Source organism: Oncorhynchus mykiss, chromosome 16, assembly GCF_013265735.2.
Source record: "Oncorhynchus mykiss isolate Arlee chromosome 16, USDA_OmykA_1.1, whole genome shotgun sequence".
Taxonomy (NCBI): Eukaryota; Metazoa; Chordata; class Actinopteri; order Salmoniformes; family Salmonidae; genus Oncorhynchus; species Oncorhynchus mykiss.
In genome coordinates, this window is record NC_048580.1 from 44401837 (window position 1) to 44418263 (window position 16427).

General features: G+C 48.1%; 1 protein-coding gene across 4 annotated transcripts in view; it reads left to right on the forward strand.

Annotated features, from left to right (window-relative positions):
• The window catches only part of LOC110492084 (membrane-associated guanylate kinase, WW and PDZ domain-containing protein 3), a 195119-nt gene extending 179139 nt beyond the window's left edge, over positions 1–15980 (forward strand). For 3 of the 4 annotated variants that reach the window (XM_036947015.1, XM_036947016.1, XM_036947017.1), the window contains 15 exons: positions 217–414; positions 1787–2061; positions 2264–2422; positions 2693–2858; positions 5822–5853; positions 6705–6894; positions 7071–7165; positions 7403–7595; positions 8271–8465; positions 8795–8980; positions 9235–9331; positions 10054–10129; positions 10354–10491; positions 10795–10933; positions 12663–15980. In XM_036947015.1, coding sequence (XP_036802910.1) covers positions 217–414; positions 1787–2061; positions 2264–2422; positions 2693–2858; positions 5822–5853; positions 6705–6894; positions 7071–7165; positions 7403–7595; positions 8271–8465; positions 8795–8980; positions 9235–9331; positions 10054–10129; positions 10354–10491; positions 10795–10933; positions 12663–13717 — 3194 coding nt within the window. In that variant the 3' untranslated portion in view covers positions 13718–15980. Of the gene's footprint in view, positions 1–216; positions 415–1786; positions 2062–2263; positions 2423–2692; positions 2859–5821; positions 5854–6704; positions 6895–7070; positions 7166–7402; positions 7596–8270; positions 8466–8794; positions 8981–9234; positions 9332–10053; positions 10130–10353; positions 10492–10794; positions 10934–11395; positions 11492–12662 lie in introns of all 4 variants that reach the window. The other variant, XM_036947018.1, reaches the window with a different exon arrangement.
• Positions 15981–16427: the final 447 nt, after the last annotated feature.

Consider the following 16427-nt stretch of genomic DNA (forward strand, 5'->3'; position numbering starts at 1 on the left):
CTTCAATCGGTCAATAGGATTTGAGAGCAATTAGCTGATTTAGTCATAATAATTATCGTTAAATTGCTGATATAGTATTTCCTCCTACAATTTGCATCTCCCATTCTCTCTTTCACTCTCTCTCTCTCTGTGCTTTTCTTGTATTGAGTAATCTTTCTCTTAAGTGTTTTTTCTCTTTCTCCTTCTCTTCTCTCTCTCTCTCTATCTCTCCATCAGATGAGCCTGTTGTGGGTGTGAGGGGTTTTGTGCGGGACCCAGCCCACCTTCAGGGCTCCGTCCTGAGGACAGCTCTAAGGAAGAGCCCCCAGGGGTTTGGCTTCACCATCATCGGGGGCGACCGCCATGACGAGTTCCTCCAGGTGAAGAACGTGCTCCGAGACGGCCCTGCCGCGTACGACAACAAGATGGCCTCCGGTGAGTGTAGGAACGTGCGTGTGAACACATACAGACTCTTACACACACACACACACACACACCCTGCCTCTTGACAGTAAAACTCCACGTCAGTAACAGTTCATGTTATGGCGAGCGCCCTGATTTGAAGAGGAGCCATATATTTCAGATTTCATAGGTCCCTTGGCTGTGCTTCTTTGCGTACCTATGGTTCTTACGAGCTTATCTAGAAGTGTGGTCATGTATCTTGGATCAGGTTGTGACGTACAGAATATAGTCCATGCTGTCAACAACCATTACTACTAGTGATATACACCTGCCAGTGGCTCATTGGATGCTTGAGGAGAATATTATTTCTATAGACCGTGTCATCAGATGCGTGGCAGTTATAATGAGTTGTTTCTTGCCTGCGATAACGCGTTGGAGCGCTGTACGCCGTATTGTGTCACAACCATAACGATGCTATTGCCCAGCGTTCTAAATGTACAACCGCAAGGGAACAAATGCTCCCATACGTCGTTACCCCTCGCTGTCCTCGAGAATGATTAGATGACCAAATGTACATTTTGATTCCTTAATAATACAGCAATAAGATGCTCTCCAATCCGCGTCCGTTTCTCTGTCGCTGAACCGTCCAGGCTAAGTGTGCCGCTGGCAGTAATTGATGCCAGAGTGGTGCCATTTTAATGAGCATGGAGAGTAATTTGATCTGGACATTGGGTCTCTGAAACGGTCCCATCTCATTTCTGAGTTTAATCGTTAACTCGGGTTCCTTAACTCTGACTCATACTCGAACCGTTCAGGGTGCGTGCGTGCGTGTGCGTGAAGTATGGGCTTAATTACCCGTGTTTGCCCTGACAGTGATTGGCTGTTGATCCATCTTGGTTTGTTCAGCTCATTTATTTAACACAGCGAAATGTTAGATGTGTTTGTTAGCAACAGCTATTGATTGTTTCGGGTGGCTCCTTCGGGGGGGGGGAAGAGTCCCCGCTAGCCAGCAGTGATGTTTGTGTTGGTTGGAGATGAGAACATTCCCCTACTCTTCATTGATCTGTCTGGGACCAGCTGAGCTAATAAACCCAGGCTAGGATGACGGAGGATGAGGGGAATGATATAGAGTTATCCTGTACCGTACTTCCTTGTTCGTTCATCAACCCCAGAGCAGCTGTGGAGCGGACTCCAAGGAACTGCGTTTCAGCTCTTGACCTGAATGTGCTTTGGAATGGGCACGTTGTACCAAAGTGATCCAAACAGACTTGTGGTTTAATTGACTCTATTCTCTGGACCTTGTCACTATGTCACGACTAAACCACAGCGCTCTAGGAATGTACCCATCAGTACCCAATGCTGATACATCTTCCCTCCTATTTCTCCTCTCCTTCCGCTCTACCAGGTGATGTGATCGTGGACATCAACGGCTTGTGTGTCCTGGGGAAGACCCATGCCGATGTGGTTCAGTTGTTTCAGTCTGTCCCAGTCAACCAGTACGTGGACATGGTGCTGTGTCGGGGCTACCCCCTGCCTGAGGACACCAGTGGGAGTGACGATGCCGCAGGGGATGTAGCCACCGCCCTGCCTCTGGCCCCCGAGGCCAGCCCGTCACCTTCCACTTCCAACACCAAGGACATCCACTACGTCACCAGCCCAGATGGCACCCTTCCTAGACAGGTACAGTCAGAAGAAGATGGGCCATCCTGCTGATCCCGGGTTCCTCTCTAGGATTCTTCCTTCTTGGGAATTTTTCCTGTTCTGTTTTTGATTGCCGTTAGGGGTCTAGGCTGGGTTTCTCTTAAAGCACTTTGTGACAACTTCTGGAAAAAAAAAAAAAAAAAGGGGCTTTATAAATAGATTTGGGTTGATTGATTGACAGACCACCGCAACTGCAGTACCAACCATGACCAACGGGGGGCGCCACTATCCTGAGGGTCCAGACCCCACACTGCTGCAGCCGGAGCTGGTGGGTGTGCCCCTAGTGAAGGGGCCGGGAGGGTTCGGCTTTGCCATCGCAGACTGCCCCCTGGGCCAGAAGGTACCATTTATATCTGGGTGACGAGTTGTCGGTTTTGTTTTATGTCTGGAAAAATGAATTCTGGCAACACTTCACTATAGCTGGCCTCGTGTATTGTGGCCTCGGATTGTTCTAATAATGCCTTATGTAGCAGTAGCTGTTGCAAAGACTTTATAAAAGTTCATTAAGAGTTACCGAATGTACTTTTTCCGGAGGATAAGTAAGGTAATCTAATGTGACATAGCTTAACCGAATCCAATCCAATCGAAACCTATTGGAATGTCATTTCAGGTGAAGATGATCCTGGATGCCCAGTGGTGCCGTGGCCTGCTGAAGGGGGATGTTATCAAGGAGATCAACCGTCAGAACGTCCAGACACTGAGCCACGCCCAGGTGGTGGACATCCTCAAAGACCTGCCGGTGGGCAGCGAGGTCCACGTCCTGGTACTCAGGGGAGGTGAGAGAGAGCGGGGGATGGTGGGGGGAGATGGTGCCTTCATCACAGTCAACATACTGGGATTCAGAGGAGCTGCGAGACTAAACTGTACACTGCCACATTAGTGATGTCATGACTTTTTAGTGTGACGGGGTCGTGCGGCTGTGAATACGTACTGTAGTAATAGAAGTTCCTCGAGGAAGTCAATTAGATGGCCGTTCAGCTCCTCAGCAGCCGGCCCTCCCAGAGGCCAGCCCCAGAGCCAGCCACCGTTTAATAAAGCAATTTCATGCTCGTCTATCCCACTATCTATTTCCCATTTGCACCTCTGCATACAAGCAGGCAGGCTCAGAGAGCAGTAATAGTGGGGCTGTGAATATGATACCTTGACCAGAAAGGTGAGGAGGAGTGGATGGGAGTTAGATTCAAGTGTCTCTAGTGTTTGGCCAGATAGTTAGATAAGCATTCAGTGGCAGACAGCCTAACAGAGGCAGTCTGACATTTTGGATGACGGAAAGTGATATTGGCCCTGCTCACCACTTCAAAGAGGATGCTGTCACTGAATAAACTGAAGAGCTCTTTCCGTTTTGCCTGCACTACAATAGCCAAGATGCTGTACGTTGTGTTGACCCACAGAAATATGCTCCACTACTCTGAGGAATGCTAAGGAGTCAAGATGCAGCATGTTCACCTGGGGACGCGTGCTCCAGTGCTCTGAAGGAGTCAAGATGCAGCATGTTCACCTGGGGACGCGTGCTCCAGTGCTCTGAAGGAGTCAAGATGCAGCATGTTCACCTGGGGACGCGTGCTCCAGTGCTCTGAAGGAGTCAAGATGCAGCATGTTCACCTGGGGACGCGTGCTCCAGTGCTCTGAAGGAGTCAAGATGCAGCATGTTCACCTGGGGACGCGTGCTCCAGTGCTCTGAAGGAGTCAAGATGCAGCATGTTCACCTGGGGACGCGTGCTCCAGTGCTCTGAAGGAGTCAAGATGCAGCATGTTCACCTGGGGATGTGTGCTCCAGTGCTCTGAAGGAGTCAAGATGCAGCATGTTCACCTGGGGACGTGTGCTCCAGTGCTCTGAAGGAGTCAAGATGCAGTATTTTCAGCCAGAGAGTTTGTTTGTTGTGAGGAGGCCTGGGGGAGGGAGCAGATTCAGGTTGTGCTGTTGACTGCTCCAGGGAAGGATGTGGGGGGACTGATGGAGGGGCTAGCAGGAGACCACAGCCTGGTCCGGTAGGAGACCGACCACAGCCTGGCCTGGCAGGAGACCGACCACAGCCTGGCCTGGCAGGAGACCGACCACAGCCTGGCCTGGCAGGAGACCGACCACAGCCTGGCCTGGCAGGAGACCGACCACAGCCTGGCCTGGCAGGAGACCGACCACAGCCTTGCCTGGCAGGAGACCGACCACTGCCTGGCCTGGCAGGAGACCGACCACTGCCTGGCCTGGCAGGAGACCGACCACTGCCTGGCCTGGCAGGAGACCGACCACAGCCTGGCCTGGCAGGAGACCGACCACAGCCTGGCCTGGCAGGAGACCGACCACTGCCTGGCCCTGGCAGGAGACCGACCACTGCCTGGCCTGGCAGGAGACCGACCACTGCCTGGCCTGGCAGGAGACCGACCACTGCCTGGCCTGGCAGGAGACCGACCACTGCCTGGCCTGGCAGGGTTATCAGGACGGGTGTTTAACTGTAGAGTTCCCTCTGAGATCACCTAGGGGCTGAGGTGTAGAACCTGGGTCTATGCTCAGGGGGTAACATCAGCTCTCCACCACTGACACAGAGAGGGGGAACAAGAACTTGTCTCCTCGGCTGACCACACCACACACTCAGAAGCCTCCAGGGTCCTTCCGCTGTGCAGTATTGGGGCTTGCCCTATGTGGTACTAGTAATATCAATGTCACCATTCCCCATGGTCAATGAAAGGTGGTGACTAGCTGTGTGTCATACAGCTGGATATACACCCCTGGGTCATCCCTTCATGGTGACTGTGCTTCTCTTAATGAGGGTGAACTGCTGAGCCCTTATCTGAATAGACTGTCTGACTTGTGGTGGCAGGTGTGGACAATACATTACAAGGTTAACCCACGGCGAGGCACAATGTCATATCTCTTCTCTCATCCCTCTTCCCTCGGTCTGTTTCTCTGCTGAGATCAGAGATCCTTCCCATGCTGATGTTTGAGAATAGTGCCACCAGCTGGTTAAGTTGAACCATGATCTCCCTGGCTTTAGTATCAGAGAGGAGAGCAGGGAGAGAGGATGTATGGGGCTACGGTCATGGCCCCTCCCCTTCCAGCATTGGGGAACATCCTGTGCCCACGCGCGCCACGTCTATTTCTATGGCCACAAACACTACAGATGACACAATCTGTTCACACCCCAACTTGTTGGAGGAGAGAACATTTCAAGTTTATTTCCTGCTATTCTATACATTTTGCCATGTGTGTTCATGTGATATTTCAGTGACTCGAACATTACTCCCAAAAAAGAAACCTAGCTAAAAAATGTCAGCTGACATGGGCTAGTTGATCTGGATATTTCTGCCCAGTTATAAATATAAAAATAAATGTATACAATGATGGAAAATAGGAAAACTGAGGATGCACTACCCAATTTCGAAAATGGCACCTTGTGCTATTACAACTTGAAAGCCGGACTGACCCCTGCGCCGTCCGGCCCTGCCGATCCCTCTCGCCCCCCCCCCCCCCCCCCCCCCCCCCCCCCCCCCTTAGAGGGCGTGCCCCACCGTTTGGGAACCACTGCACTAAAGCAGATGAAAGAGGATGTGTCCACAGCAGAGCAGGAGGAATAGAGTAGAGAAAAGTAGAGAGAGATTATTATACTTCACACATCCAGCACATTAACCCAGTCATCCCTCTAAGGCACTGGAACCTGTCCTCCGTAATACATTGGTATTATACTGTATTGAGTCATCTTTCTGTCTAATAACATTGTTTTTCTCTCTCCCTCTCTCTCCCCAGGTCAGACATCTCCTGTGAAGTCTCTAAAACCTGTAAGTTCAAATAAATGCTTTTAATTACCCTTCTCCTCTCTTCCAGAGACTCTCCCCGTGGCCTCTGCAGGGGATTCTAATCATAGATGTGTGTCCCAAATGGCACCCTATTCCCTATGTAGTGTGCTACTTTGACCAGGGTCCATAGGGCTCTGGTCAAAGTAGTGCACCATGTAGGGAATAGTACCATTTGGGACTCACCTAGAGAGTGTAGAGCGGGTCTGGGAACATAAATGGAAACACAGGGCTTTTAAACCCCAGATGAATTATTAAAACAAGCCCTGATATAACTTTGTCTTAGTTTCATTCCCCACCAACAGCAGTCTGCTGTAGAGAGCCGTACATTATTCAGGGAGCTGTTCGCGAGCCACACGCTCGCTGGTATTATTTTTGGAGGCAGCCTGCTGACTCGGATGGGTGAATGTGCTCCTGGCAAACAGCTATTTAACATCCTGGCTGGTAGTAGTTATACTGTGTAACAGTGTTTTTAAGCTGTAAATCCATGTTCAACAGTTCTGATCTGCCGCCTTTTACAACAGAGTATACGTGTCTACTGGGTCAACAACAGAGAATTGTATTGAGATATAATACATCCAAATGGAAGAATCCGGCTCAGTGGAAGTTTTTTTCCCTACAGCTTTTATGAGGGACTGTGTTAACAAAGGCCGGCACTGCAGACACTAGTGGAAAACGTCTAAGAGTAGTTTGAGAGTACAGAAGAACATGTCCTGTCTTTCTAAATCCAGCACTATTACCCCGACGTGCCTTGAGTTGTAGATGATGCTATACGGGCCATTTTTTAAAAAGGTGATGTAGAGTTTAATTGAATCGTCTGGTTTGTTGTGTTGCAGTGCACTGCTCCCATGTCGCAGCAGAGGCAGGAGAGGCAGGAGAAGGAGATGTCCACCAGCCCCGCAGACCCAGCCCTGACCCCGGCCCCCCAGCCCCTTCCCTTCCCCCCCAACACCATGCGCTCAGCCTCCCCCAAACCCGACCCCTCACAACTCTACCTCAAGTCCAAGGCCCTGCTGGACAGCAAGCGTGAGTATACAGTACATACCACTTCCTTACGGGGTGCCAGTCTCACACATCGCTCTTCTTAACCCTCACTGTTCTCATGAGTACTGAACATAGAAGGTGTTCGGTCTTTGCCTGTTCCTCTATAGCAGCGGTGAATTCAATGTGTCCTCTTCCTTTCCCTCATTTTCCCCGTCCAGCCCCCAACACCAAGGACCTAGATGTGTTCATCAAGAGGAACCAGGAGTCGGGCTTTGGTTTCCGCGTTTTAGGAGGAGAGGGGCCAGATCAGCCCGTAAGTACCCTCCCAGAGAGACTGCTGGTTCGGCCAGCATGAAGACTCCGGGCACACTGTGGGCTGTTTAGCCGGACCCAGACTAAGCCTTGTGGTTTAAATGGGTTACCTCCAATGACCACGAGTATGCTTAATCTGGATCTGGGAAACTGGCTCTAAATCTGGTTAAAGTTATGCCCCTGTGTTTGAGTGGCTTAGATAAATGTCATCATGCACTCCTTTGTTCCCTGGCTTCAGGTGTACATTGGTGCCATCGTACCCCTGGGAGCAGCAGAGAAGGACGGGCGTCTGCGGGCAGGTGATGAGCTCATGTGTATCGACGGGGTGCCAGTAAAGGGCAGATCTCACAAGCAGGTGCTGGAGCTGATGACCAACGCTGCCCGCAACGGACAAGTCCTGCTGACAGTCCGCAGGAAACTCGCTCACACAGGTGTGTGTGTGTGTTTATGCAACTCTTCTAAAAGTGATGATCGCTGTGAGAAGTGCTGTAGATGTCAGATCCAGTCGTGGGAGATGATTTACATAACAAACAGGGAAACAAGACGAGTTCTGTTCTGGTCTGTTATATCTTGACGGATGGACAGACTGGAGCCCCTGCTGTACGCAGCTTTGTTTACACACACAAATAAGCTTCAATGACAAGAGAGAACACTTTTGAAATTGCTTTTGGATTTTATGTATTGTAATGACAGACGTGGTTGAACTGGAAGAATGAAGCATCAATCATAGACGCGTTGCGGTTGATATCCAGACTTGACAAAGATTTTCACTCCAAATATTGATTTCCTATTCTGTGCTCAGTTCAGATATGCCGTACACACATCAGACTCTTTCAGTACAGTAATTGTGGGGTTCATTTTGAAATGAGCACTGGAACGGCATTGGATCAGCCTAAAGGGATAATGTGGTGGCATAAACTGAGCATTATAAAACCACTTATTGTCTTTGAGCTTTCATACGAATGGCTGAGAGAGACCATCAACAATGTCAAAATTAGGTGATTCAAATGTAAATGGTAATCTTCCCCAAATGAACCCATCCGTGTGTGTGTGCGCGCGTGTGTGTGTGCGCGTGTGTGTGCGCGCGTGTGTGTGTGCGTGATCAGAGGAGGACGTTGGTGGTGGTCAGCAGAAGGTGGCTCCAGCCCTGGTTAACGGCTCTCCCAAGCTGCTCCGCATCGAGGTCCCTACGGCCAGCTCCCCCCAACACCCAGAGTGCTACAACGTCACCCTGCAACGCAAAGACAACGAAGGCTTCGGCTTCGTAATCCTGACCTCCAAGAACAAGCCGCCTCCCGGAGGTAAGAAAGAGGGAGAATCCCTATCATAGACCGTTCAGCTCGGCTAGTCTGATTACAGGGGTTCTTCCTTTCAAAGTTTGGAGCTTACGCCGCGGCGGTTTGTGGTAGATGGTGGCAGATTGTGGTAAATTGCGTCATTCTGGCAACAATGGCTGACACTTAAATAACGCGCCATAGAATTCTGTGGCGTCCCGCAAGCTGTGCTGCAGTACGGCTGGTAGTACATTGAAAAACAATTACTGCCTCACAAGCACCATCTGCACTGTACTTGACAGGGCTGAGCTAAATGGTCCTGTCATCTCGTTCTCTCTCTCTCTCTCTCGCTTTAGTTATCCCTCACAAGATCGGCCGCATCATCGAGGGCAGTCCCACGGACCGCAACGGTCAGCTAAAGGTGGGCGACCGTATCTCAGCTGTCAACTCCCAGTCCATCGTGGAACTGTCCCACAACGACATTGTCCAGCTCATCAAGGAGGCCGGCAACACTGTCACCCTCACTGTGGTGCCGGAGGATGGTACGAACTTCCACAGACACGCGGAACTCAGGGATATCGAGTCCTACTTGAAATGGGAGTCTGTAGTCTTTTTTTTGTTTATGTTTACTGTAGAGCTACGAAGTTTGTTAGTCTCGCATTACCCGTTTTTTGTTTTGTTATTTTGATATTGTTGGAAGGGAAAGAGGAATGGTACGGAGTTGAGATGACTGGTGAAGATGAAGTGCTAGTGTGCATGACATTCCATACTGAAAGTCTTCTATGTGTTCTTTTAGAGAATAGTGGTCCTGCATCTGAAACCAGCTCAGCCAAGCAGAGCCCTGCAACACAGCACAGAGCTGTGGGCCAGCAGCCTGCCAGCCACACTGACAGGTACAGGAGTGGACACACACACACACACACACCGCTACATGGCCCATCCTGAAGAGGAAAGGAGGAAAGAGAAGGATTAACAGAGGGTGGTTTTCCTGCACTCTCTCTTTGATCTATCTTCCTGTTTAAACCAGATTACCTGTCAGACTTAATCCATTACTACAGACCGATAATTCCCCTCTCCTCCCCTAACTCTGTTCTCTTTCTCTCTCTCTCCCTCTCTCTCTTTCTCTCTCTCTCTTTCTGCTCACTGTGAGGTTTCACCCTGGATCTCTCCTCATTTCCCTTTTCTCTTCTCTAATCAAGTCAAACCCTTCCTCCTTCTCTGTAATCTCTAACACATGGCTAGGGTCAGGCAGGTCTCTGGAAGTAAGGGGAGCAAGAGAGGGAGGCTGTTGACTCGGCACTCTTAAGTATGTAAACTCTCCCCGTTAGACAGAGGCAGTCTGGGAAAGCACACTTTTTTAAGAAGGACTCTTTAATATCACTGACGCTCAGCTCCCACAATTGATTGTCATGAGCTCTGCAAGCGCCAGCTACTTTAGTTTACAGAACAAGCAGCTGGTCTCTTCAGCAGAATTGCAGCGTGTACAATTTACCCCACTGCTGTACAATCACACTGAAGGAACGAGACACTCAGAACCCTGTGAAGAACGAAACCTGTCCGGTACTGTAGATGCAGAGAACACTGACACTGTGATGTTTTGTCTGTGACTGTTTAGGAATGAAGACCCTCTGGATTTGAAGTCCGTCCCACCCAGCGAGCTGGGACAACTCATCACCTCGGGCCCCAAGCAGGTGAGGCTATGGCGATAAACGGTCAAACCCTGTGTGTTTCCGTGTGTTGTTTTATTGCTGCGTTTGTGGTTGTTTTCCTACCCTTGAGGGAGCGACATTGGGTACCCGAATATCATCAAGCTTGCAATCACACATCTATTACAACATAATCATGACATTATAGCTAAACGTTAGCCGAATAACTGAATTGAACGTGGTAGAGATGTATATTTTCTCTGGATCAGGGCTGTTTCCACGTGGAGCTGGAGCGAGGCCAGCGGGGGTTTGGCTTCAGTCTGCGGGGAGGGAAGGAGTACAACATGGGCCTGTTCATACTGAGACTGGCGGAGGAGGGCCCTGCGCTGAAAGACGGCAGGATTCACGTGAGTCAACCCAGGGCGTTAATACTTGCTCTCATAAATGGGGGCTTCTTCTGTTCGTTCTATGAGAATGGGTACAAAACTACATGTGTGATGAAAGGCGTCTGTGAGCGAGAACCAGTTTTAACTCGTTTAACCCGTTTCTACTGTCATGTTTTTTAATTGCACCTTTATTTAACTAGGCAAGTCAGTTAAGAACTAATTATTATTTTACAATGACGACCTACCCCGGCTGAACACTCCCCTAACCCATCCCTGTGGGATGTCATGTGTGTCATGTCGTGTGTGTGTGTGTTGTTACCACAGGTTGGAGATCAGATCGTGGAGATCAATGGCGAGCCCACCCAAGGCATCACACACACCCGGGCCATCGAGCTGATCCAGGCTGGGGGCACTAAGGTCCTGCTGCTCCTCAGACCTGGCCTGGGCCGGGTCCCCGACCCCAGTGAGTGACCTCGGACTCAATAGGACGAATACTCTACTCAAACACACACGGAAGAGTGACCATGTTCTCAACCAGAGAATTAGAATCCAAACTTGACACACAGCCTCCTCAGACACTTGCTGCTGCTTAAGATACACATACGTATAGAAGACTGACCATGGACTAACCATGTGCGTTCTAGTATTGTATTTCTAGAATACTATTTATTCTACTTGTAGGGTCTCAACACTGCTCAAACACTATTACAACTCCTTCCAAAACACACACACATTATAACCCAGCTTTTACAGTACCTCCCTTTTTTTGCATGTGAAGGCTGTTGCAGGCGTCTCTCTTTACCTTTCTCTCTCTCTCTCTCTCTCTCTCGCTTTATATCGCTCTATCTATCTGGCTCTACCTCTCTGTCTGGCTGTCCTGGCACTGTTCTCTGTCTCTCTCTCTCTCTCTTCTTCCTCCCTGTAGGTGTGAACTCTTCTTCCTCCACCCTGTGCTTCTACATGAAACCAGAGCATCACTAGTGGCCTCACTGCTTTTCTTGGTCTGTCCCTAATAACCTTGGTAAACCACCTCGTTCTCCTCTCTCCTCCTCTTTGCCTCTGTTCTCTCCTTTTAAAATGAGCTTCTGTCTATCTCTCCTCCTTGCCCCCTCAATCAGAACTGGACGGCCCCTCTCATAACAGCCTTATGCCCCAGACAAGGTCTCGTAGGATGAGAGCTTCTCTAACTGTGACCTGCAGGAGGTGGTCTGAACGGAGGCAGTGGCTCCTGGGAAACAAGTTTACTAACTAAGGTCTCAATTCAATCAATCATAGATAAAGGAAATTGCACTACAGTACAGGTTCCCTCTGAATGTTAATGCGGTACTAGAGGTGTTTACCATGAAAAGACAGAGTTATTTTTCTCAAGGACAAAACCAATCATGGCCTTAAAATAGAGTTGGCATTCTGAGTGAAACTGCAGTTTTTCTTCATCTGCAATTGATTGAATTGGGGCCCGAGACCCACGCTGGAGTACGACGTGGCTCTAGAGCCCCCCGAGGTTGTTTTAAGGTTATTACAGAACCCAAACACTGACGCCACTGAACGCACACGACATCACAATGATTGAGACCAGGAGAAAGTCGTTAACTAGATGTTGATCAATGGGAAGGAGGGCAAATGTTAAAAAACGTGTGTGTGCGTTCACCGGTATCAACTCTTTCCTGTCCTGAGATGAATAAGAATGGATTTCTATGAGTTGTTCCTCATAGAAATGGAAAACCCCATTTCAGCTCCAATAAGTCCATCTCACTTGCTGGTTCTCCGCTACATCTTTGCTCTCTCAATCACGCCGGTGCTACTCTTATCAGCTCGAGGGGGAAATTGAAACGTCAGCCGTGCGACTATGGAGAAAACCTTGCACCTACCTCCCTTTGATGTCACTGGCCTCCACTGATACATATCTCACATTCATATTGTCTATTTGACTCAAAAGCTCATATTTGAAAGGTTATAATTCGGAAAGTAGAGAAAGAAATGAATTGTGTTATATGTGCTCTTATTTTAAGAGATTTAAAGATACTTCACCACCTTCACATATTGAATATACAATTACATCCCAGACTTTAATATAACTGTGATATTGAAGCAGATTGGAAAGACAGCAATTTGGTTTTTTTTCTTTCTCAGTTAGCTAGAGGTGAAACCATTTCATTTCTCATTCACTATGACTCTCAATGCCTTTATTCCAGGTATGAAGGAGAAAGTGAACATTTCACCCTCAAGCTTTCCAAGACTCTCTGCATCCGGCCAGCAGTCATCCCCCGCTTCTCCATCCTCCATCTCCCTGTCCACCTCTGAGCTGTCCCCGCCCTCGTCCGCCAACACCACTGCCCCCGAAGAGCCCTCTGACTGGGACATGTCCGCTGCTGCTGCCCCCTCCCCCTCCAGGCTGCTGGAGCCCAACAAGGCCAGAGGGCAGCAGCCTCACCACCACAGGGGACACACCAGTCCCAACACCCTCCCCAAGAAGAGTGACTCCATGTCGCACAGCAACAAGCATGCTAGCCCCAAGAGAGCCACGGAAGCCCGGGCTGATACCAAAGAGCGCTCTCAGAGCCCCAGGAAGACAGACAGAGGTGACCGAAGCCAGGCAGGGACTGTTGAAAACAAGAACGAGTCTTTAGAGGGAGACGTAAGAAGGGAGAGGAAGGCCCACAGCCACGGCCAGAGAGAGCGCCGGGAGGGCAGAGAGGGACGCTCTTCCAGCCCCAGGAAGACCACCCCTAGGAGGGATCCAGAGGCAGGAGTCTCTAGGCAGCCCTCAAGGGGCCAGGATGAGGGTCAGAGGCGTTCTGGAGGGCAGCAGCATCCCAGCTCCAACCCGGCCTCTGGAGAGGGCACGCAGGGGGGAGAGAGGAGGAGGAGTAATCAGGAGGAGGACCCCACTCGCAGACAGGAGAGGGAGAGCGAAGGTTGGGGAACCAGCGAGAGCCGTAGGAAGGACAGGGGGGCGGCGCCTCATAGATCCCACTCCCAGACACAGAGGGAGAAGGCACGGCCAGACTCTGAGGGCGGAACCCTGCATCGCAGAGAGGGGGGTCAGAGAGAGGGAAGAGAGAGCAAGCACAGAGAGGCGGCTGAGGAGGAGAATCCGAGTGATACCAGGGGTAGCACAAGTAGTGCTGCTATCCAGGAGCACACATATAACGGGAACCCTAGCAGTAAGAAACCGGCCACCATCACCCCGGGGCCGTGGAAGGTCCCCAGCTCAGCCAAGATACACCCTCATGCGGAGGGTAACTGATGCGTTGTAGACAGACTAACCCGTCCATAACAGATGCATACAAGACTACAGTTCTGCTCACCTGCATTGATGATATTTAGAATGGACCAATGAGGAGTGTAGGGGATTGAGGTTATTTTGCATCACTGTGTTACTCCTCATCATCACATTGCCTCCTATTGCATATCAATGATTATTTTCACAGTTTGCCTCAGCCAACCTTCCAGGCTGTCTTAATGTTCAAAGTGCAGTCAGTTTGTGGCTCTGCAGTGGTAGTGGGTGCCTGTCTGATGTGAAGGACAGTGAAATCCAATCTGTTTTGTGCCAATCAGAGACTCGGACATGCTGGGAAGGGAGTTGGTTCATGTCCTGTATAATCCTTTCTGTGAAACTCTTTTTGTCGGTAATGAAAGGAGGCTTTGATGAAGGATGCTGCTTGTCACTCTGTATGAAGGTTTGAAGGATGGGCTCGTATCCAGGCAAAATCACTCAGCGTTTTGTGTTCCTGGTGGGATTGATCCACTGCTGTGTCCCTGATGGGTGTATAAAAGAGGTGATGGCGATTACTCCTCGAGTCACTGGGAGATGAAGGGGGATTGGGTTTTCAATGATTGTCTGTCCATATCCAGTCCAGTCATGCTCTCTGTGTAGACTCTGAATCGCTGTTATCAGCTTTGCAGTAGATTTTAGATCATTACGACAACGCTTTATATGCATCTATCTGATGACCATACACTTGTGGTTAGGTATATTGTTTACTTACTGCTACACGTGTGTTTATTATGAAGCACATAGTAATTTATTGAGATGAACTATGACAAAATATATATATATATATATATATATATATATATATATATATATATATATATATATATACACACACACTATCTACGTATTCATATGCTACATTTGGATGTAGTGAGCGAAGCATAGAAATAGAATGTGTAGAAGAGACATAACCACTGAAAATGTAAATGTGTTTTTTTAGCCACATAGACACCTGTGGGAGTACTTAAAAAATTGCTCATGACTACTGTGTTCTAGTGTACATTACATATGCATCACTGTATCAATTGAACTGTGCCACCATGTTGGATGAGCCACGTAAATGACATATGGACTACTAGATAATTGTGTATGTCAGTCTATGATCCCTATACATTCTATTTCTATCCATTCACAGCCTGTTCCATCCTTAATCCGTGTTGTTGTTTATTGTCAGCAGCTATTTAAGGTCTTCTGGCAAAATGTGTATACTACAAGCTGACAGGTATTTATTTTAGATATTGCTGTAGCTTTGACTGTACGTTATCTCATGTGTCTTATTTAGCAAGGTGTTTCCTAATCTAAATGTGGGGGTAAATTAGCTGTATAAACAGATTGACGTTCAAAGTTGAGACCTTTGCAATTTTTTTTGTTGCGACATAGCAGTTTTTCTTATTCTAACGTGCACATCAAAATGTGCTTTGAATTGTGCACCAGTCCAAGATGTTAATATTCAATCAATCTAAAGACTACAGTAATACCCAGGTAATACCAAACATATCGTGGTTTATTCTGATACACTTTAGACTATAGTGCCCTCTCCTGGAGGATGTAAAGAAACGGTCAGAATCCCTGAAACCCGAGTTTCACGACCACTACATAATGTTAAACAATTGTTATGGTATAGCCTACTCTGTTTTAGGGCATAAATGATGTAGCATGTATGAAACATATCTACTAAGACCTTTACGTTTGTGTGTCCAGCTTAAAGTCTGTTTAAACAAAGCAGTCTTTTCTTCCTAGCAACCATGGAAAACAAGGGATTTTACGTACGGCATTGAATTATGCACTCACAATGTATGGAGTAGCTTTCAAATGAAAATCTATTGAGAAACGGATTAGTCCGCGATGCTTGTCCTGTGGTGTGGTTCAATTCACATTTTGCCATCTCTTGATAAAATCTTAGAAAAGTATACTGATTTTGATGAACTCTTCAGTTATGTATAGTTTCCCTTTTACATCCTTATTGTTCATGTCACGTGTGTCTATATAATAATGTGGCCTTGCATTGCTTCAACAGAACAGCCTTCTGGTCTCTACATTATGTGGTAGTTGTAAATGTTTATAAATTGTACAGCACCTGTATAAATACTTACCTTCATTCCCCAAAAAATGATGTAAATCGCTCTATTATTTTTTTAAGTAATTAAGAAGAAAATAAAATGGTGAGAGGAAGTAACCTGGTCTTGGCGTTCTGTTCATGCACTGATAAATAAAGTTTGAAAACTTACTCATATTCCTTTGTGTAAAGTGTATTTAATGGTACAATGAATCTGTCCTGTCTGCCGTAATAACCACTGGTGGGAAAAGTACCCAATTCTCATACTTGAGTAAAATGATTTGGTTTGAAATATTTGAAAGTATCAAAATAACTATGCAGCTTTATTTGCAAGTACAATATGCAGAATATATTATAGAATACATTTTTTTGAGAAAAACATGATATGCATAGGACGGACAGCTCATTACCAAATTACATTTGAAATGTTTTGAACGGTGCGCGCCATTGCGCGGGACAGACATTCAGTAGGCTGTCTGTCAGAGGCGCTCGGGTTATAAAAAAAACATTACGTCAGCTGTAGTGATTGCGTGCAGAGACGCACGTATTGCCCAAAAAGGAACTTCAACTCCCATACAGCCCATGCAACTCGAAAACTACACAACCCGTAGAGCTCACATACTG